General features: G+C 32.2%; 2 protein-coding genes across 4 annotated transcripts; both read left to right on the top strand.

The window, feature by feature from the left end:
• Window positions 1–3,384: 3,384 nt before the first annotated feature.
• On the top strand, window positions 3,385–8,082 carry LOC148606963 (cerebellin-3-like). Of its 3 annotated transcripts, none has more exons than XM_088546724.1 (3): window positions 3,385–3,444; window positions 6,050–6,246; window positions 7,613–8,082. In XM_088546724.1, the coding sequence occupies exons 1-3, from the start codon at window positions 3,401–3,403 to the stop codon at window positions 7,987–7,989; spliced, it is 618 nt and encodes a 205-aa protein (XP_088402850.1). In that variant the 5' UTR covers window positions 3,385–3,400; the 3' UTR covers window positions 7,990–8,082. The 3 variants fall into 3 exon arrangements, with proteins under 3 accessions (XP_088402850.1, XP_088402851.1, XP_088402853.1); XM_088546725.1 differs by lacking the exon at window positions 3,385–3,444 and adding an exon at window positions 3,837–3,984; XM_088546727.1 differs by lacking the exon at window positions 3,385–3,444 and adding an exon at window positions 5,362–5,439.
• Window positions 8,083–17,384: 9,302 nt separating this feature from the next.
• Window positions 17,385–23,416, top strand: LOC148606962 (uncharacterized). Its single transcript, XM_088546614.1, has 6 exons — window positions 17,385–17,951; window positions 18,750–18,843; window positions 21,084–21,206; window positions 21,728–21,801; window positions 22,747–22,904; window positions 23,335–23,416. Exons 1-6 carry the CDS (start codon window positions 17,861–17,863, stop codon window positions 23,401–23,403), a joined length of 609 nt encoding a protein of 202 aa, XP_088402740.1. The 5' UTR covers window positions 17,385–17,860; the 3' UTR covers window positions 23,404–23,416.
• The last annotated feature ends 2,236 nt before the right edge of the window (window positions 23,417–25,652 follow it).

Raw genomic sequence — 25,652 nt, 5'->3', positions numbered from 1 at the left:
TTTTTCATTTCATCATCATTTCATGTTCATTTCATCATCCATTTCATGTTCATCGTCTGAATATAGCTGGAATATTGCTGCTCGGACGTTAAACCCATGGCCTGTGATACGTCTCTGGGATTTTTAAACCCCAAGTAACAAACAAACAAACATTAATGTTTCTATTATGACTAACCAGTAAAGATTATCCAGACTATCGTAAGGTTTACACGTGTATATTTGGAACGTTAATAGCTTTTGAATGGTGTATTGTCTTTCATTTTTTTATAATTAGATTTTCATAGTCTGACTAAATCATCACCTATAACAGATGAATTCTACCTTTTCATTTTTATGGTGCTCTATCGGGTATACCGATTTCTTTTTCATACTTTCAATGTTTACATTTCGCGTGTACTTAACCTGATGTTATGGGGATCTATTGGGTAAACCATTGACGAATTTTAAATTTCTCTCCATATTTTCAATTGTCGTTCGTTATCTACGCCCTTTTTGTTAAAGTTTGAGAATTATATGATCGCTTAATGTTTTTCTTTTGTCATCATAAGGAGATTGAACTTTTTACTGCTATAGTGTTTTCGATATTTGCATGCCTGTAGCGTACACCAAAATTTGCTTTGAACGTGTTATGAGGCTCTATCGGGTAAACCGATTTGTTTTTCATACTTTCAATGTTTCCAAGATTGACCCATTATGGGAGGTAAACCAATGAACTAAGGAATTTTATTTTTCTCTCCATATTTTCATTCGTGGTTTGTTTCCTTCGCCCTTTTTTTTGTTTAAGTAGTGTATGATGGGTTCTTCATAAGGAAAATGAACTTTTTACTGCTATAATATGTTTTCAAGTTACTTATACTTTGACCCGTGTTCTGAGGCTGTGATAGTAAATATGTTTGGTATGCTGTGTTATCGATTTTGAGCTACCCTGCTTTGTAAAGAGGTCTTTCTTAAGTATAGTTTTATTACACAACAAGATTTTATTTTCTTTCATATTTTATTTACAATTCATATTTATTGTTCCATTCGTCGGAGTGTCGTCTGTTTTTCGAAACCGGGTCCTGCTCAATGGTCTGTTCCATCAAGTGTTCTTTCCTTTTAAATAACACTTAATGACACGATCTTCTTATGATTCTGCTTCACTATAAGAAGTCCGATTAGCATTGGCGTCAAGGCTGTTCTCACTCTATTTAATCTTCACTTCCTTTGTTTTACATGACTTCTGTTGGTGTTCGTTGTATTTCCCATATAGGTCTTCCGTTTTCTTGATGAACTATCCTCTCAGGTCCTGGCATCGTAGATCAATATGATTCATCTGGTCGAACTTTTATAACTTTGTTCCGCTCGATTAGTTAGCCTCGCAAGACATCTGCACCGACCTTAAGAAACCGGTCTTTGATCTAATTGAACTTTTATAACTTTCTTGATTAATTAAGGTAGTTGTTTCTTATACAAGGATGCACGATACTCCGCTCTGGTTTCCACTAGTATCTGATATTCTGACGTTGTACATTTTACCCTCTTAATACAGCTTCACGATCTTCGTTCCGAAATCCTCTCTATACAGTTCCATTTATAAGTGTCACATCTGTTTTCTGTTCCTTTTTTCTTTCCTCCAGCTGGTCTACCACGAGGTCTTTTTGGGCCTCACTTTCTTTTGTCAGTTCTTTCTTTGGTTTGCATTGAACCCGTCCTGTCCACAAAGTGACCACATTTCCGTTTTCATCTCTATTTATACTTTTCCTCATCTAAGAACACATCATGAATTTCCCATGGGAAAATGTTACTTCTCAATCACAAATTGTCGGGATTGCCCTGTTGTATGTCGATCAATGAATATCCGTGGGGTTTGGCGGTGGCATACTCGTACGATTTCATAAAATAGTTTGTCTTTTTGGGAAACATTTGTTGGGCCATGGTCATAGCCTGTGATACGTCTCTGGGATTTTTAAACAGAACCAGGTAATGGGCATTCAGACTGATTGTTCTGTGATACTTGTTTTTGTTGAACAGATTCTGGACCAACACCATGACACTTATATTTTTAAGTTGAGAATATTTCGTGAAGAGATGCGAGATATATTCAGTGACCGAATTCATCGTATCGTCTAGAATAAGCAAGTGTTTCTCTCTGGGATTCAAGATGTCAAGGTCTTGGAGTCCTTGTATAAAGTCGATATCCTCTATGGTTCCATAAATGGTCTGGTACACATCGAAGCACCACGTTATTCGATCGGGTCTAGGCATCATCATGTTATTCACGTTTTGTACGAATCGACATACAAATATCGTTTTTCCACTTCCGGTGGGTCCTGCTATGACCACATCATGAAATGATCGTCCAAGTATCCTTTGGGTACGTCGAAAGCAAAGGGATCGTCTTTCGGATGTATGAAAAAGTTTTGTTCAGCTGAGTCCTTGGTCAAGCTTTCTTGAGTTTCATCCTGGATCGATTGGCGTAGTATAAGGATCTTGGCATAGTCCATTCATCACAGTATCTTGGTTTTCCTTCCTCAAAGCATATTGGTGTAGTTCTGTCATTAAAGTATCGTAGTCCGATAAACCAGTTTGCATTGATTCTGTCTTTCTAAGGTTGTCTTTTGCTGGACAGGATGCGTTTGTGGACTATTTATTGCAGTCTTCTCGCTGATATTCCTTCCATACTATAACCCCACCTTTTGAGGCTATGTTTGCTTCTTTACCCCCTTATTCCTTTCTTTTGACCCCTTAATATTGACTCTTGACTCTTACGTCCGACTCTAACGACTCTTGGCTCCTACCCCTACTCTAAGTCATAACTATGGACAAACAAAAACCTGCCCAAAGAACTTCTGGCTGTGGTAAAGTTTACTGTAATTTAATTTCAAGCAATATTCTGTGAAATAAAACTGTATTGAAAACCTTCAAGTATATATCAGAGTTGTCGCTCTCATCATAACCTTTTAAATGTCATTTTGTTGTCTATCGAAATGAATTTAAAAAAGCAGATTTCCGTTTTGTTTTGTTTTGTTTTTTTGGGGGGGGGTAGGGAGGGTTGGTTTTTTGGTTTATGTTTTTGTTGTTTTTGTTGGTTTTTGTTGTTTTGTTTGTTTGTTTGTTTGTTTGTTTTTTTTTTTTCGTTGTTTATTTTTGTTTATTTCATTTGTTTTTTTTATGCTCGCAATTAAAAGTTTTTAAGCCGTATACATTTTCAAAATTCAATTTTCTACCTGAATTTAGATCATGTCATGATTTGATTCTGCTTCCGGATTATACATGGTATATACTTCATTTTGTATTTAGTTTTCTTTTAATCTTTTTTGTACGTATATGACATCGATTTTATATCTTTTTTTGGAATAAATTATATCTTATCATGTCATCATTTCCTCGTAATATCGGTTTTAAAATATGCATTAAACAGATGGTTACAAATATGCATGTTATGAAAAAATTGATTATCCTAAGGTATGACATGATTTTTTTAATTTCTGTATTATTTGTTTATTAATCGAGAAATCGAAAATAAAATTACGAAGTAACTTTATGATGGTCATTTGTTTAAATTTCATTAAACTGTACAGTCGGAAGCCCCTTGCTCCAGAGCTTAAAAAATTATAATGTAAAATCATTGGAATTGGTATAACTGACTGATATGATTAAATAAAATAAACATTTACTGGTCAGAAAGAAGATCAAGGTTTTGAAATAAAGGAAAAGATTTACTTTTTACCTTCGAAAAATAAAAAAAAGTTACTTCAAAGAGAACAAATGACGTCGTAATGATGAATGTTGTTGTTTTTATGCATGACTGATTGGCATTTTATGTATCTGCGCGCCAGTCCTTAATGACACAAGATAATAATGTAAACAGTAATCCGCAAAATGTAAGAAGAAAACTTCTTCCCCAACTGTTACACAAATGTCATACTTGAAAAATTAAATATGCTAAGGCAGACGACTTCAACAACTATATAACGTCTATATGGTTGTGAAAATATTAATCAGGTAGGCCAGAAAAATGTTCAGTTAAATAAATTATTATGTACTACTGCTTGAAAACGCATTCATTTTAAAATAGTTTGAAGTGCAAAATTTATTCTTATATAGTTTTAAATAATCTATGAATAGATATACACAGTCTTGTCTTAGATTTGTTATGATGTTCAATGATTTAAATGTCTCTGCCTATATGTAGCAGGTGTTTGAAATGACGATTCTTTCGGACAACAGCAGTATTTATTATTTATTTAAAATCTTTGTAATTATGTATATCGTTTCATTCAGTATTAAAAAATATATAAACATAGAATTTTCTATAGTATTTAAAAGTTGCTTTTGAATGAAAGATTAACTGGTTAAAAAGAAGAACAAGATTTTGAAATTAAGGAAAAGATTTATTTTTCACCTTCAAAAAATAAGTAAAGTTATTTCAAAGTGAACAAATAACGCCATAATGATGAATAATGTTGATATTATGTTTGACTAATTGGATAACCTTAAGTTATATATATACAGTGAACCTTTCTAAACTGAATCCCTTTTTACTTTAAAACGGTTAGAACAGGTATCCGGCTTATCAAAGTTTAAAATACATTATTTATGTAATGTGACTAAAAACGTGAGTCTGATTTTGGCAGATTGATTTTCAGATAAGGTTATAATCTCGTTTGCACAGGTTTCATTGTAAATAGTCATAAATTAATTAAGGAAAGACATGTAATGATAAAATGCCTTCAGTTTCTTCCTTATCAAATCGGCTAAATTGGAATTGATTCATACGTGTAGCAAAAACAAAAATATGTCATCCAGTTTCATCCTTTCTCTCTCATTTTAAGGAGGTATAACTCATGAAATTAGTGATATGTTTGTATCGCATTCAATTTCACTAAAGTCTTTCAACTTTCATTTGAAACAGAATGAAATCATTCCAAGTTACTTTGATGCTTACAAATGGTGAATACAAACATTCCAATGATTTTTTAGAGTTGTGTCCCTTACCCTAGGTCTATCTCCTTAAAGTACGTATCTATGTAAGAATCAGTATTTTCCAGATTTTATTTGTTGTTGACTTGCAATACTTTCTCACATCTTTGAAATTGTGAATTTTGAAAAGCATTTTCTTGCGAATGATTGAAATAAGTCCTTCTAAAACCTGTTGTTGAACTGTTTATTTTTTAAATTTCAAATAAATTTCAGTAATGCAACAAAATTCATGCTCGTTAGTAACAACATGATCTACACACACCTACTCGTATAAGATTTGTATTAAATAGTAGTAATCGATATATGTTAATTTCAAGCGTCAGTAAAAACTAGAATTGGCGCAAAAATGATTCTCATTAAGGTAGTGAAATCCTTTTTTTATATTTCCGTTGACCTAAATGCATTGTTCATCAGGGATGATATAAAGCATAGAGGGTGACATTTTTTCTGAACTGTATTGAAAGGAAAATATTAAAGGTAACTTTTAAGTTTATCTACTACATTTTTATTTTCATGCTTAGAATATTGATTTAGGGCACAAACAAGATGGTTCGTTTGAAAATTGTGGTAGTTTTAGACCCTGGGTTTGCGAGATAAGTCGAGATTATTTTTTCCCCAGTTTAATCTTTCTTTTTGTTTAGATTGTCACTTTTTCATAAACATAGTGTAGATAAACACAGTCCATTTTTACGGTAATTGAAACCCGTTGTAGCGTACCTTTATAGTTCTGCTTTGAACGATAGTCTGAAAGCAACTTTTTTTATATTTTTGTTGATGATTTTTAACAATGCATGTTAAGATTTGATCGATCAATGCAGTATATGAAAATTGTAAATTTACAGGGAATATGATCAATAAGGTTTAAAAAATTATATTGGTGTGTCGTAAATTCCGGAAATATGAATCAAAAATCATATCAATAACTTTTTACTACAGTACGATTGAATTAGTTAAACTGTATTTGTATGGCACACTCCTTGTATATAGTATTTGTCTGAGAAATTGCCCACCATGACAGTGTTTAGGCAGAGCTATGGTATTGTTTTTGCCATTGTTTTGAGATTATTGTTTGTTTTTCACATTTTAGGACGACAATGAAGCTCATTATACTTTGCGTCACATTTATCGTTCTTCTTGAGCAACCAACATATGTAACAAGTTCCGAGTATCGAAAGGACCATCATGACCACTACTATGTGCCTAAACCAACTGATGAAATTCCCCCAGCAGCTAGAAAATTGCTATTGTCATTGCACAACCTGAGGGAGAAAGTAGAAAAATGCTGTAAGTGGATTTAAAATGCTTCTCGACAAAACTGAATGCAATATCTATAGCAAAAATTATGCATGGTATGTTTCATGAGGTGACGTCTCTTTATGAATATGCATCAGTGATCGAATCTAAAAATTAATGACTCAACATTGTATCTTTGGAAGTGAAGTATTTAAGAAAATAATGAATGTAGTGAGGAAGTGATAGTTTGAAATATAATGCATACGCACAGTTTGTGTCATGGGAGTTCTTGAATATTCACATTGGTCGAAACATCACCCATAACAAGCAATATTCAGCTCCGTCCCTCATAGGCAAAAACTAAACTCATATCATCCTTAAAAACTTTGCAGATTCATTTTGCTAATTTCGGGTACAACTAAAATATTTTGCTTTGCAAAGAAACCATACTTTATAGGAATGAAATACACGTGATGATTATATAGCAGGTATGGATTTTTAATTATCATTGTTCAAATAAGGCTAAAATATATGGCAGATAATCCTTTTAGAAATAATAACAACGCACTACCTGACTTGAAAGAAGAAACAAAATTTTCTGTATCCTTTATCGTGGTCTCAGATTAGTCTACGTACAGAGCCTATTATGGTTTTTGTTTAGTCAATGAAGCATACGAGTTTAGGCTGTGCCTATAATGGACCCAACTCCCTTGTTTACGGTGCACAGCTATGTTGCTATGGACGAAGTCTTTATTAAAAAAAGGACTTGCCTTTACAGAGTAAACATAATTCCACAAGTTAATGAAATGGTTACGTCTGCCTTTTTCAATCGAAATGTTTTATTTGTCACAATTGAGTAAGAGCCAAAATATGCCTTGTTTAAGTATTTTAAATTTAATATTGTGTGCCTCACATTTAATTGAAATACAAAATCGTTAACTTTCCTGTTTTACCTCATTCGCCATGATAATATATTTTCATTCAAACAGCCAGTTCATGCTTAACTATGACGGTAGTTTGACGGAATAAAGGTAAATTTTGTAGATACTGTGAAAGTAATTTAATTCATGGATACCAATTTTCCAGGATTAAGAAATATAAAGGTAATGGATTCTTGAATTCGTGGTTTTGTGATTTGCAGCATAGGCAGCAATGGGAATCTCCTAGTTAGGAACCGAATTTTATGATCTGATACACCCATGAAATCACGAAATTGGTACCCCACGAACAATAGTACATTCACAGTAGCCTGTTTAAAGATTTGTACAAGCAAAATTAATGAAAAAATATAATTGCATTTAAATAATGTTAATAATATTGAGAAGTAAAATGTCCTGAACTTAAAGCACATGTACAATAATATAACAATATAAACCTACCATTTCGAAAGACCAATATATCTTGTTTTTAATTGCAGGCGACAAAATTGCATTTTCAGCCGCTCGAAAGGTCTCAAAATGCTTTAAGACGGGGGACAAAGTACCATTCGAGACAGTTTGGTTGAATATCGGCTCTGGATACAACAAAGATACTGGTGTCTTTCAAGTAAAAAAAGCCGGTCTATACAGCTTTTCTGCAACTATAATGTCATACCATTGTAAGAAAACTGCGTGGTGTGTTCTGGTGGTAAACAATGCACATCATTCGAAGATATACGGATCACTGAATTATGCTGCTGGTGCTGTCACTGCAGCCATTCAACTGTCACCCGGAGATGAGGTATTCATTGAAATGTTAAGGAATGGTGGCATCTATGGAGGTCATTGGTCGTCATTTTCTGGACATTTAATATAAAATAATGTCTTGTAGCGAAGACCTGATCAAACAAGTGGTCTTCTTTTCGAACAGTATGTAAACATTAATAAATAAATATTATGCACGTATAAAGGTGTTCAAAATATAATATAGATTAATTAAATAGCAAGCAAGAAAAAAAAATGTAACTATTTACTTGTCGCAAATGGGCAAACTTTTCTGCTGTTATCGGTATTTTTCTTCTTGATTATTGATCTTACTTATTTTTCTTATTCAATATGTATCCAATGATACCATCGCTTTCGCCTTCATGGTCCCTTTGGGTATTTTTGACATATGTAAATTAACAGGAAAAGTTTAAACAGCTGTCTTGTTAGACTATATATAGACTTCCACTGTACCAGATGTTTTTTTTTTCTATTTTGATGAAGGATACGATTATACTATGCAGAAAACATTTCTGTTTATTAGTTCGTAGTCTAAAACTGCATCTGACAGTGGATTGTGATTTAATAATACCTGTAGCCGCTAGCATTAATATATCAATTCATTACAATATTCAGATTTATCAATCATATCCCGCTTCCGTTACATCCAATCCCTTTATCATTTAAAACGCCTAAGATACTTTGCATTTTCTTGATTTTGTCTGTAAAATATTTGTCATCGATCGTTACCTAACGTGCATCGATAAGACAATAATTCATCAGTGAAATTTCACGGCATTCAACATTTAAATAATGAATTCGTATATACATCATAATACCCATTGAAACATGACTAAAAAATGCAGATCACATTTTAGCTAAAAGTTTACAAAGACTGAATATAAACGTATGTTAGAATAAGGCAATCATCATGGGTATATATATGTGGTGTTTACAGCAACATTTAGAATCACTGTATAAATGATAGATGATGCTCAAAAACCTTCAGTTATTTATGAAAATAATTATTAAAGGCAGCGAAATATGCCAAATTTATGTATATTAAACAAATTAAAGGAAACTTTTGGCACTTACTTAATTCCGAAATATATTCATTCAGGTTCACAAAATGTTTTTCAAACAGTGAAATTCCAACGAAGCATAAAACTACATTCAACGGTATATACAGAAAGTCCAACGGTCAAGAAAAGTAATGTACGCTGAAGATTACTCCAACTAAGTGTAGGCTCAGGTAGATTTATGTATTTTGTTCCAACCTAAAAAATACAAAGAGACAGCAGTATCTATTCTATGTTAACACATATAAGTAGAGGAATTATTTGGGAGAAAATTAAGTTAACGAAGCACTGCGATAACCTTATTTAAGTATAGGTCTTCAATTCAATTAAATGAGTTATGCTTTTGGTTATAGATTCACAATTTTTCCTTACATTTTAAGTAAAGATTTAGACTAGAAAGATGGTTTTGTTACGTTTATCTAATAAATTAAACAAAATATGTGTTTAACTAAAATTGAAACATTTATGTGGATCACATATCTTCTTCAATTACATACGACATTCTAGCATCTTTAACAACTGGATAGCGATATGTTCATATTGTATTGATTGTATATACATTAAAATCAGGTGATCTATTTATCATTTCAAGACACACAATAATTTGTAACAATTTTCCATTATCCATGTTATGATGTGTATTACAAAAGGGTAATCAAGCGAACCAAGATTTTAGCGGAAATCAAAAGAATGTACTCCAGAGACAAGGACAAGACACGGTAAACAGGCACACACACAACAAAGAACATATAATAACCAAATGATACATACAAAGTAACAAAAGTAAAGGAACAACTCGGTCTCCAATAAAAACTGAGAGCATTCACCAGGTGCAGCGGTAGGGTAAGCGTCCGCTGCTTCTCTAGAAACATCCACCGAGTTGCTCATAAAATGTGAAGCTGGGGTAGATGAAAGAGGAATTGAAAACTATAACACATCAATCAAATCAGTTCCCATAGTGCAGATGGATACATCGTTACGATCTATGAGTTCATGAAATGATGAATTATTCATTGGGAATCAGATAATCCATAGGTTAAAATAAATTATGATACGAAAGCTTACTAACTATGAATGAATAAAGATTTTTTTAAAAGATGTTCTCTTTTGTGGATTACCTTTCTTAAACTGTTGACTGTTGTGTGTAAATTCGGTAATCTTGAAGTTCAATCCATTCTCTCTCCCTCCAGTCAAACCTCAGTATCTCGAACTCCAAGAGTCCGTGGAAATGTGCTCGAGTTAAAGGAATTTCCAAGGATTGAGGTTCAAAGACTTTCAGATTTATTTTGTAACCGGTCCGAGTTCGGTGTGATCATTAGAAAATTGCTTACATCATACGAAATTTTATAGGTTCTAAGTTAGTTTTCATTCGCATTCAGAAGATTATGTTGATTTGTAGACAATAATGATGCTGTGCTTTTAAAACTTTCAGAGTTCGAGTTTGTGGGTTATTAATTTGTCTGTTTATCTGTTTGTTTCATCATTTCTTTTTTTTCATTTTTAACGCCTCCATAAATAAAATTGTATAATTTATATTCTAAATGAGTTTCGTATACACGGACATATATACTACAAAAGTACTGCTGTTCTTGGGGTACCAATTTTCATTGTTTTCGTGCGTAAGCCAAAAGAAGATTTCTGTTGGTTTCTATACTGAAAACCTAAAATCCACTAATTCAAGAATCTACATACTTGGGTTTCCATCAAAAGTGGTATCCACGAATAGAAGTCCTTATACAGTACGTAAGCTTCACTTAGTAAAGCAAAACCTATATACGTTTGTTGAATGATAAACACGTTGACTTCAAGTAGTTTAAAAATGTCATTCTCATTTTTGTCAGATAAAGAGGAATACGTTTCTATGCAATATTCAACAATTCCAATATACCTCCAATATAAGCTACAAGGTAACGTATAGCAACACTTTATTTATATACTAAAAACCTCGAATTAAAAAAAAACACGAACTTGTGTTTCTTTCCTTACCCACAAAAACTGATATTCACGAATAGAAGTCCTTACACAGTACGTAAGCTTGACTCAGTAAACGAAGGTCCCTGATGCTATTTGATCTTTTGAACTGAGTGTAAGTTGAAGCTGATCGGACTCCAAGGCTAACAAAAGTCGCTCATTTCTAATCCAGCATCGAAAGTTAAATAAGTGGACAGTGTTCAATGTACATGTTCACGACGTTCTTTATGTTTTCAAGTGGTCTGGAATGTTTATACTATCTAACTATGATACACATCACAGACATCATATAAATAGATTATCGAATAATTGTAGGGTTCATGTTCAAATGCTACATTATTGCAGACTATAAATGATTTAATTAATAAAAATCTAAGTGTTGTCAAACTTCCTATAATAATCGTATGATGATTTTTTCCCGATGGAATGATGAAGTAGTATATCAATGCTATCTAGATCCGGGTATTTTATTTGCCAGACTAGTACTGAATTTTAAGTCTTAAACGGCCATTTCGATCTTAACACAATCTTAGCCGTCTTAAAATATTCTGAAAAATCTTAACAAAACAAATATCAAGACCATGTAAGAGAGTAAGATCGATTTCAATTCCAAATTTTAAGACTTTTTAAGACTACAAGATTGTTTTCACTTCGACAGATGTAAGACGGATTCAGTCCTTTCAAATAAACATGACCAGCTGTTTTGTTTTCTGTTCAGACTAGTTCAGACATTGTTGGATCATTTGAGATTGTATGAAAGTTGAACGCGGCAAGACTTGTAAAGTCATAAAATTGTGAACATAAATTGTTCCCCTTTGACCATATTCTTTAGTTATATGCTGTTTTTAGATTATTTAAGAATAGGCAATAATAAAAATTTTGTCTATTGAAAAATAACATAATTTTCCACGTGCATATTGTTTATTGCGCGAAGTGCAAAAAAAATATGCACATGGAAAATTTATGTTATTTTTCAATAGACAAAATTTTTATCATAAACAATTCTTATCAATTAATTTTAAAACATATTTTTATCTTTAAACATGGAAAAAGTAGCTCTGAATTTAACTGAATAGGGGCGTGTCAATATTTTTTTTTATCCATTGAGATATGATAAAATTGTTGTAATCTATCAGATTACAGTATTTATCTCAAATTAATTCATTCCAATATAAATGTAATTACACTCCTTCAAACGTTCCTGCGTTTACACATCGTTTTGTGTTCGGTAAAACGCACGATAGAACAGTTCGTTTGAACGCACGACAGAAGCGTTCGTTTATTTTTACATTTTGATTATATTCTTGATTTAACTATTATTTTTATATTTTTTGCTTTTATTAATTCATATAATTTCATTAATTTTATTTTTTTAAATTTTTTCTGTCTTCTGTATATGTCAATATTATTATTTTTTGTCGTTCGTCTATCGTGCGTTTAAACACACGATATGATTGTTCGTCTATGGTGCTTTTAAACGCACGATAGGAGCGTTCGTTTATCGTGCATTTTTTGAGCGGTTAGCGTGCGTTTGGGTATCGTGCGTGCGGGAAACCTAAACTTCTCAAGGAGTATAATAGTTCATTTTGATTTTGAATATTATATGTATTTAAAAAAGATATATCAAAGTTATTTGTGTCGTTTTGATTCTAAATATTTTTACATTCACTTAAGAAAAATATTAAAGTCAGAATTTTGTTGTTAGAATTTTATCCATATTTAGTGTATTCAATATCCCTTCGATAAAATTCTTATACTGATGATTTTGAATGCATATGGTCAATTTGTCGGGTAATTGTAGAATAAAAAACTTGCAGGCGCAACTTTGTGCTGAACTAACTCCGAATTCTGTTCATAGTTAACTTGCATTCTACATATATGACTGACATATATCCATAAAAGTTTTTACCTAATTCAAAAAGAAAATTACCATATAATCAAAAGCCCCCGTAAACAGCAATTGGCCATGTCCGTATTCTATAATTTCGTATGCTTGATTTGTTTTGCTTTTGTTTTGGATTTTTTTTATCATCAAATAAAAGATTGCAATATGCGAAACGCGTTTGCAGATTATGGACGTCACTAGCTGACACCGTGCAGAGATAAAAGAGCATATATCAATATAATACAAACGTCTCAGAATGTGACGACTCTATTCGCTACACTGCTCCGTCGGAGCCACGAGGGAATGACATATTATATCGAGGGAATGACATTTATTTTTTAAACAACATTTCACTGAAAATCATATATGTACAGTTAGTTGAAAGAAATGAAATTACACTACAATTTGCCATTGAAATTATCCAGCTACTGACGCTTCGGTATTTTTACCAATATTTGACATAGGATATATGATTTCCAATTGTATAACATATATGACGATGAACGTTAACACTTGGGTATCAATATCTTGTCCCTTTAAGTATAATATCTTCTTGTAACAGAATGCCAAGGTCCAAGCGTAATCCTGAATTTGTGTTTTATCTTGAAAATTAGTATTCGATATTGATTTATGCCGCCATTCATTAAAATATTAAAATAGGTGTGAAGTTTCGAGCAATATTGTCAGATTTAAGGCAACCAATTGTTCTATATTAAGATTTTTTACCAGCCAATTTCAATAGCCAATCAAATGTATCTATTTCTATCACCTTCATAATTATCATCATCAGTTCGAGATTTTCTGCACCCACCCTTTATAGTCTAAACATGTAACCGTGTTTAAGTCTGTTCTTTGCTTATCATAAATGTTTGTACATAAACTTATATTATGCCTTTTTGTACGCCACCTTTTTTCTAGGAGGGATGTTTTTGATGGAGCTTACTAAATTTTTAACTGATTTTTGCATTTTGGATGAGTTGGTTCCTTTGTCTGTTAATTATAGTTTGCATCATTTTCATTTTAAAAATGACATTTTGATCAGAATATGGTTTATTATTGCTCACATTCTACATGACAAAAAACATAGCCAGTCATTTATGGAACATTTGTAGTATATAGCTAAATTAGTTTAATCGTGCGTTATTGATACGAGTTTTCTGTTATCTGTAAGGCGTCATATGACGACTTTTATATTTGTAGACCAGTCCTGATTAAAATTCATTCAAGCGTGTATAACTAATGCAATATGCTGCTCTCTTAACATGACCAAATCTGAGAATAGAAAAACTCGGAAATTCTTGTTAGCAAACAGCAGGACAATACTACACAATTACAAATCTAACATTATTAAATGCGTTACTGACATTTAAGTTAGATCCTTTCTCATATCATGGTTTATCATACCAATGTATTTATGTAACCGTTATGATGTTACATCTTAACATTTGATTTATTAAATTCATGCATATTTCTTTATCACGTTCACAATTGGATATACATTCAAGGATGAAAATTAGTATATTCGTGTCCTGAGACTTGATACAAACATCAAACTAAAATAATTCTTTGTAATATACACGTTAAGACACTTGGTTTGATACATAACATGCTAACCTTCTACAACAGTTTGAATTTTTGCACTTAGTGACCTTGTCAAATGCAATAGTCGATGTTTCTGTCATGAATTTTGAAATGGAAACTTGACTACCTTTCATTTGATATACAACAACCCTACTTTCTGTGAACTTTAGCATTTTGCACTTATTAACCCCAACTGGGTTCTTTTTCTGTATAACAAAATTGATATTTGTGATTTACACGTTATGACCTTTAATTTGATATGCGACGATCAAACTATATAAAATACTTAAGCTTTTGAACTCACTGACCTTATCCAAGTCAATTGTTTCGTGACGAAACATGGATATTTCGGATGTACGCTTTAATATCTTTCATTTGATATGCAACACCCTTACCCTCTAAAAACTTTATTGTTTGCACTGTATGACCCTACTCTTTGAACATGCATGACTTCTCATGGTTGAAACTCTGATTTTATTTTAAATATGCTCATTTAAACCTTTAAAATGATACATCACATAACCCATTTCGACGACGTTGAAAAAATAATGCAATATCAAATCTATAAATAGGTATTGATGAAATGTTTAAACCATTGGAAAATATGATAACTTTAAGTTGTAGTATTGTTGTTTTTTTTATATTGGTTCTTGGTATTTTGTCAAACAGTTGTACTTGAGCAGATCTTTTATTTTGTGTACAGATCATGTGTGTGTCTATTGTGAAACTTGAAATATATACCCTCGCGCTGCAAACTGAATTTTCAAATGATCCAAACAAGACAAGATATCTCAAATCTGAAAACTGTATGATAATTTACAGAACATATGCAACAAAATTATAAAATGATTTGGGTAATTGGCTAGCTCATTTTGAACAGAATGATTATTAAATTATGATGCAATAACAAACTCGAGAACCAGTAGTCGTAGAGACACGAAACTACCAACATACGTCTTAGGATAAAACTTACAAGGTCAAGGTCACGAATCGAATTCTGCAAACATTTAAATTGTCATAACTTTTTAACAAAAGGTTTGACAGATTTTGTCTCAAAATGTAGGGCTTATCGAGAGGGTCATTTTATACACTGTATGTATGCACTTACTGCTTATAGTTTTCTTAATATCAAGATCTGACGTTTGCAGTGAGAGACCTTCTAGCACTCTATCACCTTTGACCTTGTATACAAATGAAAGGTCACAGGGAACAAAGGGAACAAAGATCATTAATGAAGGTCCCATTTTTCTACAACTTTCGGTTCTCGATATATAAATCTGAAAAAAACTGAAGTATAATATTTCAAGGGATATAACTCCTGTATTGTTTGATTATACATGTTAATGTTTATTCATAAGGTCTTCTTGTGTACATGAAACCGTTTTAGATTGATTTTATCTATTATAGTTTTCATCTGCACCATGAACACTAATTTGTTCAACGTGTCATAGTTTTCGTTTCCTCTTTAGTCAACTCTGGACTTGACTTTTTGTGAGCAACTCGGCGGAAGTTTCTAGAAAATCAGAGGACGCTTACCCTACCGGTTCACCTGGTCCATACTTCCAGTTTTTAGTAGAGTCCGAGTTGCTTATTTGCTTTTATTACTTTGTATATATGATTTTATTTACTGTATTTTCTTTGTTGTATATGTCTGTTTTCCATGTCTGGTCTTTGTCCCTGGATTGCATTCTTTTGATTACCGCTATAAACTTGGTTCCCTTGATTACTCTTAAAAATAAAAAGAAACATTGGAAAAATAGGGAAAAAAAAATTTCAACCATTAAACCTTTGTGAACTATTATATCAATTTTTTGCGGTCATGATAATAAAACCCAAGTATTTTTTAGAACCTTGAAAACCTCATTCTATATTTTTGCCGTTCTAAATATAAACAGCAAGCGATAAACATCGCTTTTAGTACAATCATCTTATACATTTAAATATTACGCAAGTGGTAATGTAAGTAACTAAATTATTCATCATAGCGACATGTGAGAAATAATGATTGATCATGCAATATTCCGACTTAAATTCACAAACGGATTTCATGAAACTGTATGAAATGTTGAAATACCAAGATAAATATATATGTTAAAAGAAATACATTTTTAACATAAGGTCTCAACGGATATGTTGCCATTCTTGTGAAAAAAAGAATTTGACTGAACGTGTGTTCGCGATTTCAATCCTCCTTTTTTACTGAATGAAGGTAATGTCTTAAGTCAGAAGGCATGAAAATTGCATTTTGTGTAAATTTGAACTTAATCTTGTCTTCTCCGTATTTGGTTTAGCCTTATATTTTGAGTTGTCAGAAAAATGACTTAACGTTTCCACAGTAAAAGGACGTAAGTTTATCAATAACTTGGCTTGCATAGTCCTTTCATGTTTGTGTACATTCACCTCTTAGCAAAATATTGATGTCTTTATCTGAAGTACAGATACGCATACGAATCCTGCAGAAGTGCATTATTTTGGTCCATCTTAATGCATTCACACTACTCAATATGTAATTTTAGAATTACTCAGGTATGAGGAATGGAAACCTAAAATGCTTTAACAGTGGCATGAAGTAGACAAGAATGACGGGAAGCATTTAATTAGAGCTTTACAGTACTGTTTTGATTAATGTCCTTTATTTCAGGAATTGTTCATTAATTTAACCAAAAAGATAATTTTCGGAATGATTATAATTTGTTTAGAAAGTTGACACCATTTTTCAACGTATTGATATATTTTTTTGCATAATTTCTGAATTTATGATACTCTGTACTAAAGTTGCACAATATTGGAGTCATTAACACGAGTAATTCCAAGTTCCGAAACAGCGTCTGTCATTCAAAATTCACTGTAGGTGCTGCAGCCATCTCTCTTAAACAATGCAGGTATCTTGCAAAGTTACCCGAATTTCAAACGACGTTTTACTTGGAAAGTGGCCTGTTTGCAGCGGTTAGTAAGAGACTTAACTCAAGGCTCCGCTACGCGGAGTCATGAGTAATTCATTGGTTTTACATTTCTGCTTAAAACCTTAAACACCATCGTCATTGAGAATAAGTATTTTATCTGGTCAAATTTAATGCTAGTGTTATTAGTTCCATATATTGTGTTTGTTTTATGACGTGTAAAAACCATTTTGGTTGGGTGTTTTTTTTTTTTTTTTTTTTTTTTTTGGCATTTGAACTTTTTTGTGCAAACTACATGTATGATTTTATTAGAAAAGCTGTAACAGTTATCTTGTATCCTATTTTTGCAGCATACGGCTGTTGATTATATGTAATCTGCAAAAAGGGAAAGCTGTATACACAATGCATAAGAAGTATATAAATGTTAACAAGATTATTTTTTCTGCAAAAACTTGTTACATAACTGTTGATATATAAAGGTTCCGGAACAAAAATTTTCACAATCCACCTCTTGCTTTTGAAATCCATTTTTCAAAATCTTATTGATACAGATATAAAATATTTGATATGAGGATCGCTATCACTTGTGTCCAACTTATTATACTTGTAGCGGTTGTCCAAGTTTCCGTTGGGATATCAACACCGAAGAAAAATGCCGGTATGTTAAAAATTTTCCTAAACCTTACCATAATATTGTTATTTTAGCCATTGTATAATTATTTTTTTACATCATATAAATGCTGATTAATTAAATATAATCGTCGACTAAACCATATATATATAGCATGGATAAAATGGATAGATTCAACGGAAGTGTTTTAGGGATATTCAGAATAAACAATATCATCATGCCACGGCGAGTTACTATCTTGCCACACCGAGGCAAGATAGTAACATGCCGTGGCAAGATAGTTCCTCACCGTAGCACAGCAACATTTTTTTCTGCATGTCCCAAATACGCTTCAATAACATTCAATTTCAATCAAGGTATAGAAATGTGTTTTGTTATTACGAATGAACTATAAACAATTATGGCAATAACAGTTGCATATCTGCTGTTGTTTTAATAAGACTTAAAAATCAACATATTCTTAGCAGATGACTACCAAAATATCTGGAAAAGCTAGGGAGATTATCGATGTAATCTCAAAATCCATAAGATTACCTGTCTTGAATGTGAAATATATTAGAACTTATAAACACACAAAGCTCTGTATTCAACGTCGTTACTACTCGCCATTACAGTAGAATAGTAAAAGGCACCAGCTAAGGGTGTGTAAAAGAGTAATCAATTGAACCAACATAAAACAACAAATAATTCTAAACATGATAACGCAAATAATGTACATTCATTTAATGACTGCTTTGTTTAGGTCTTAGTGCCAAAGAAAGTAGATGTAAAGAAATTTAAATTATGAAGCAATGTCTGGTATTTTAATTATTCTTTTTCTTTCAGCCGAAAATGCAATTAAGAGCCTAGTCGGTAAAGATCTTATCCGACTGATTCCTCCCATACCAAATAAAAGTTACGGAATAGCAAAAATTACTGAGTATGTTTTACCTAATTCTAAACACAGGCACAGGCTAAAGTTCTCTGATTTTTTATAACCGTAAAATTTTATGTATTTTGTACTCAGTGGAAAGAAAAAAAGAATGCAAATTATTCAGTCATTTCGGCATGTCATGACGCATCGACTAGCCCAATCACATTTGTTTTGAATGAAACTAATTCAATTCAAAATTCCTAACGTGGGCGTTTTTGACATTCCTCATTTACGATTATCATTCAAATCGTTTGCTCTTTTGTGAATATCGTGTGTGTAAATGTGTGTGTGTGTTTGTGTTTTCCTTTTGATATATATGTCTGGTGTATTGTCCTTTCATCTTTAGTAGACGTTGTGAAAGAGTAATCAAGGGAACCAAGGTTATAGGGTAATCAAAAGAATGTAATCCAGGGACAAAGACCAGACATGGAAAACAGACATACACAACAAAGAACATAAAGTAACTAAAATCATACATACAAAGTAACAAAAGTAAATGAGCAACTCGGACTCCACTAAAAAATGGGAGCATGGACCAGGTGTACCGGTAGGGTAAGCGTCCTCTGCTTTTCTAGAAACACTCGCCGAGTTGCTCATAAAAAGTCAAGTCCGGGGTAGACAAACGAGGAAAGGAAAACCATGATCCGTTGAATAAATCAGTTTTCATGGTGCTGATGGATACACCATAACGATCCACGTGTTCGTGATGACGACCATAAAACTTCTGTAGTGATGACTTCAATCTTGTAGCAACATAACCCTGTTCCAGAAGCCTATTTGTTAGAGTTCTAGCGCGATACAAAAAGTCTGCGTTGTTTCGGCAAGCTCTGGCATAACGTATGAGTTGTAATATGAAAACTCCATACGCAGGAGCCGTAGAGATGTTGCCACAGATGAAAGGAAAGTTGACAATTATGAATGAAAAGTCATCACGTTTGTCGTAAAGTTTGGTCAATAGTTTTCCTTTACCATCGATTTCTAAGTGTAGGTCAAGATATGAGGCTGACTTCACAGTGTCTGTAGTATCCTTTATCTCAAATTCTTTTAGGTAGATGCGATGTATCAAATCCCCGAAATTAGGATTGTTTAAAGATAATACGTCATCTATATAGCGGAAACTGAGATTGAAGGATCTAGCTACACAATATTCGATCTTTCTGATCAGATCAGCTATAAAGTCAGCCTCATAAGAGTGAAGGAATAGGTCAGTTAGTAAAGGGGCACAATTTGTTACCATTGGAATGCCGACCGTTTGTTGAAAAAACACGTCCACCACACTGGACAAATATGTTGTCGATTAAAAATTCCAACATTTTGTAAACATATTCCTCTGTATATTTGGAAGATGATTTGGAATTATTTCTTACAAAGTATGAGGAATCTCTACCAAGAACTATATATTTGTATCTAGGTGTACCATCTTTTTTGGAAAAACAACGATGTATAATGTTTTTAAGTCGGGATTTTAACTGAGTATGGGGAATAGAAGTATACAGTGTTGAAAAAATCATAGGTGTTAATGCTATTTTATTCAGATAATAGTCTTGAACTGATTGTCTCCAAAAGATCTTTCGAATGTTTCAGGATCTACATTGAATTAATACCACTACGGGAGTAACAAGTGTTGTGGTAGGACTGTAGACCCTCTTTGACAGACAGTTGTGAGTACAAAAGTTAAAAGTTTGGAAAGAGGTTTGGTGGTACATTTTGCAGATCCAGCTATGAAACATTGTTTGTATGGATTCTTGTGATGTTTCGGAATCCAGTACATAGACGGTAAATCACAATCATCGTCCTTGGTAGAGAGACCAAAAGAGCATAGTACAGATTTATGGTTTTCCACAATCCCTTCTTTGGAAAGAGTGGTAGCAGTGTAGGTCTTATCACTGCTATTATTTTCTACGCCTACCTCTTATAATAAACATTGGATATAAAACGTTTTGCAGACAAAAACAATGTTATTTTGGGCTTTTTGTGCTGGTACGACAACATACAAACATGTAAATGATTTTAAACGATAAGTAAATGGAGAGGCGATTGGCAAAAACAAAATCGTAATAATATATTCACCAATTATTTATATCAATTTAAACCTATAATATAGGATTATATCTGATACTATATTTGAGTACACACTGAAATTTTCATAAGTACCAATTGAACCAATCTTTTCATCATTTATAGTCATGTAATAACATGTTGGTGCTACATATCTCGTACTGTGTATATTGATCTATATTTTCAAGCATCAAAATTCTGAGCCTCACTCTACCGATAGTAAGGATAACAGAAACTTTGTCAACTTTGACAGTTCACTTATCAAACTTTGGTGTAAAAGCATCAGCTAATTGGAGCGCAAAAAAGAAAGTGTAAGTATTTTGCATTGGACCTTTATATCAAGAAATGATCTTTAAATATTGAAAAATCCCGATTACTTGTACGAAGATAAAATAAAAAAAATTCTCATCATCTGAAGTCATGCCATATTTTGTCAATGAATAATGAATAACTGACGATAATACCGAGTTCCTTATTATTTTATTCTATGGTGTCGAACGGTGTATGATTTGTTTTTAAATTATTTTTATCATTTACACATATTAAGTCATACCTGGAGATTGCTACAAAAAATCATCAAAATGTTTCCAGGTGAAATTTACATGCTATTTTAGAAAATAAAGTTGTGATAAATTCTTGTTAAAGTGCATTTTCATCGAACGTACTTAAAACTCTATTTTATGTGAAATTCTCAGAAACTTTTTTTCTATAAATTTCGCATGTATTATGTAAAACATTGTTTCCTGTTTCGACTCTCAGAAAAAGAATATTTTCTTTTTCTTTTTCGTTTAATCATGATTTTATGTCTTTTGTGTTTATGTTTTTTTGCTAGCTTGTTTTTTACCCTGAGAGCACATGGTTCAATCACAGCATCGGCTAATGGTGTTGGCATTAATATAACTTTAAGTAAGTTATTGACGAGTGATATTTAACAGATTTTATTCGTATTCTTTATTATTTACTATTAAGAAAAGTTTTATAGCTATGAAATGCATGTACAATTTTTTCTTTAAATTTCATTTGCGTACAATAACGTCGCCACATCTACATTTTCTTGAGTAACTTCAACTTTTGTTTGACGTTTCTGATTGTCTGGAATATCGATTCGTCGATCACAATATTTAATGTTTCATTTGAAAAAATCAGAAAATCGATGTCATGTATAATTAATCGATATCGTGACTTATGAAAAATGAAATACTTTTGACGATTAATCTTAAAAAAAATTAAACTCTTTCACGGAAAAATTCCCCTCATTTATTAAACTTTATCGTTCGGCACTCGTAACCATATTTTGGTTATTCAATCATTCTAACTCACAATCCTTTTTTGTATACGTAAATGCAATTTTGTCCCTAGCAATAGCCTTAATAAGTCATAAACTAAAAATTAAAATTGATGTATAGTTTTTGTGGTGCGATTAAACATAACCTTGTTTAGTCCTTTCTAGATGAATGTAAACATCTTCACTTATCTTTCTTTATTATTATCCGATTTTTACATATTTTTCGTTGGGATTTTTGAAGTATGGCATTAATTCTTCATTGACCAAAAGCCTCTGTTCGAGTGAGAACAAATGAGTTAGCTGTTCATCATTTTGGGTTTCCAGTTGCAGTTTGGTTTCAATGCAATGCTATTACAAGTATTATCAAGAAATGTCAATTCATGTATCAAAACGTTGCTAAGATATGCCTGATTCTTACAATGCAATGTATAGTTCCTTCGTGTTGACGTTTCTGTCGAATTCAAATTATAGTAGCCATACGAGTTCTATATTACTTCTGTTACAACATGAATAATATGTGTTCAGGACAAAAAATTGTCAATATTCATTTTACTCAATCTACCCAGGGAAAAGACCCCTAGCGGTTACCGGATGCAACGATTGGATAAAGGACCTGAATGTTGACATTAAGGGGAGGAATATTATTGGAAAGATTATGAGTTGGTTGACAAGAGTATTCAAAAAATTTATTATTAGATTCCTCAAGAGACAATTGCGAGGGAAGGTATGTATACATTTTTGTGATATGATACTAGTAACTGCACAAAGCAAAGTATTGAAAAGATACATTAGATATAATAACTACGACGCATTATTTTACTAATTTATCGAAAAGACAAAGAATACAAACACGATTGGATTTCGTGTATATTTGATGAATATAAAATGCATTCAGTGGTATTTACAAAGGCAAAATATTCCATCTAACCGTATTGAGCAAATACATGTAGTAAATTAAGTTACACGAAGTGCATGCATTTTGAATAGTCGCATTAATTTCATCCAAAACTGACTTGCAAAATGATATGAAGAGAGTTTCACGTGATAATTAATTGGAATTTCGAGAATTTAAAAAGTCATTGCATTTAAAATAAATGTTTTCCGTTAATCAACTACGCTGTATTTATAAAGTATTATAATTTCCTATTTTACAGCTGTGTCAAGCTGCAACCAAACTAATAGAGAAGAATGCCTCTAAGATATCAGATCTTCTGGGATTGTAACATAAAAGCTTCGCAATGTATTATATTAAAATTTTATAAAACAAAATACCTTAAATAGAATTAGTTCAACTACCTTTGTTAATTACACTTATAAGAAGAATGGATATGGTGAATATGTCAAAGAGATAACAACCTCACTGGGATGAAAATAAATGTCAGTGTAGGGCCACCCATTGGTCTTCAATGAACGATGAGGAAAGCCTTACACCATAGGGCAATTTGCAGCTGGTCCCAAAACATTGTTATACACAGGTACAGCGACAAAAATGCTTTATATACTCATAAAACATAAAAATAAACTAATGGTGAAAACGAAACAAGGTATACAGAGGTCATAAATTCCTAACGTTAGGCAGGTGCAAAAATGCGGCTTAATTAAAGTACTTTGGTGAAATCACAACTCTCTCCTTTTTCAAAATTTGAAACAACCTCAACGATCGTGGTGCACAAATAAAAATAACCTGCTGCACGTGATTAAGGTTATTTCCTAACAGATCGAAAAAAAAATAAAAGTAATTCCTTAAATGTGAAAGACAACTTTCTGAACTCATTTCATCGATGTTACATTTTTTCATAACAAATTTAGATATTAATATTTTTAGTTTCGGATATTTCTTCTTTTCAATTAATTGTTGATTTAAGATCTCCCTATGTATGTGAATGACGGATTGTTCTTTGAAACACTAGTACTGTATATCGAAAGTTAAAACACTTAATTGTTTTTGTTATGTTGTATATCGTATCCATAAGCGATATCTTAACAATTGTATATACCTCAAAGATCAGTAACTAGATAACGGGAATTGACTTCAGTTCTGATGTGGTAAATTGACACTGCTTCCGGCTGTAACACAAATAAAATTTCTATTCCTAAAAATCGAGATTGATGGAAATAATTTGTTTGAATATTGAAATCATCAATTATTTTTTTTTAATGTGATGTATATATACAGTACATATTCAGTGTCCTTGTATATCGGAAATATGGGTCGTGCACTTGCCGTCGGTCGGTCTCACAGTCAGTTGTCACGCCATTTAAAGGGTTCTCTGTCCTTCAGCCCATTCTCAGATCTCTCAGACCCAGTCAAATCAGCTTGTTAACTCAACGTTTTATGGCGCGACATTGAACATCCAGGTCTTAATGTTTACATGCATCCACAGCCAAATTCAATACATGAATGACTCTTTTCGTGACGTAATGATACAGTAAAAGCGTTTGTCAAGACTTGTTGACATTTTTACCCAGGTGTAAAACAGTTACCGTTTTCATTTATATTGTGGTATGTGACTGTCACGATATAAATTTCAAATAAATAATAATTTACGAACTCATTCCAGCACCCTTTGTCAACATTTTTTTTCAGAATAACCTCTCATCGGTTACGCAAAAAAAGAAATACCTTAGCCTCGCAACCGCAGTGTTGTTTAGGGATCATTTGTCGGCTTTAAATCACAAAGAAAATATTTTTAAAATACTTTTAAAGTCATTTACATGTATAAAAATATTTAGGTTACAAATACAGAAAGCATTTTCTCCCAAATGTATTATTTTAAAATAAAACGGCAGACTCGCACGGCTTTGCATACTCATACTATCCCTAATGTATTACTCCACGCTGCGTCATAAGAAGCGCAATAAGTGTACTTATAGTAAACCACGTAAAAAGGCGATTTAACATAGAATAGCGAACAACCAATATTTGTTTTTTATTTGCAAGATAAACACAATACAAAACCAGTGTCCTAGCATATCTTACATATGGGTTACTCGGCGCGAAATGGGGGTAAATCGCTCGGCAAAGCCTTGAGAAACCCCCGTTTCTCAGCCTCATACCCATATTTCCGATATGCTAGGACACTGAATACGTATGGTATATATAGTTATTACGTCAAAACATTACCTAAAGTTTTTTTTATTCAAGAAGTGATTTAGAGGCGTGTCATAATGGCAATATGTACTCTTTTCTTATAATATAGAATTGACAATTTGTCTTATACACTTGATTACATGATTTTTATAACATTTCTTTTACAATAGGCTGCACAAAAAAAACATATTTCGACAAGCCCACACATAAAATTTGTTCAATTTCATCTTCAGATTTATTAAAATAAAAAATGCAAATTGCATTGAATTCATAATAATATGTTCGGAATATGTTTTAATTTTTGTTTTGTTTTTTTTTTATATATAGTTTTTAAATATGTAATCAAGTTATAACAACAATAAATTCTTTTCACTGTCTTTT

The sequence above is a fragment of the Perna viridis genome, chromosome 9 (assembly GCF_037379345.1).
Source record: "Perna viridis isolate PV_CMFRI_1.1 ecotype Kerala chromosome 9, ASM3737934v1, whole genome shotgun sequence".
Classification (NCBI taxonomy): Eukaryota; Metazoa; Mollusca; class Bivalvia; order Mytilida; family Mytilidae; genus Perna; species Perna viridis.
The sequence above is the reverse complement of the archived record's forward strand: the minus strand, read 5'-3'. Positions and strand labels throughout refer to the sequence as shown.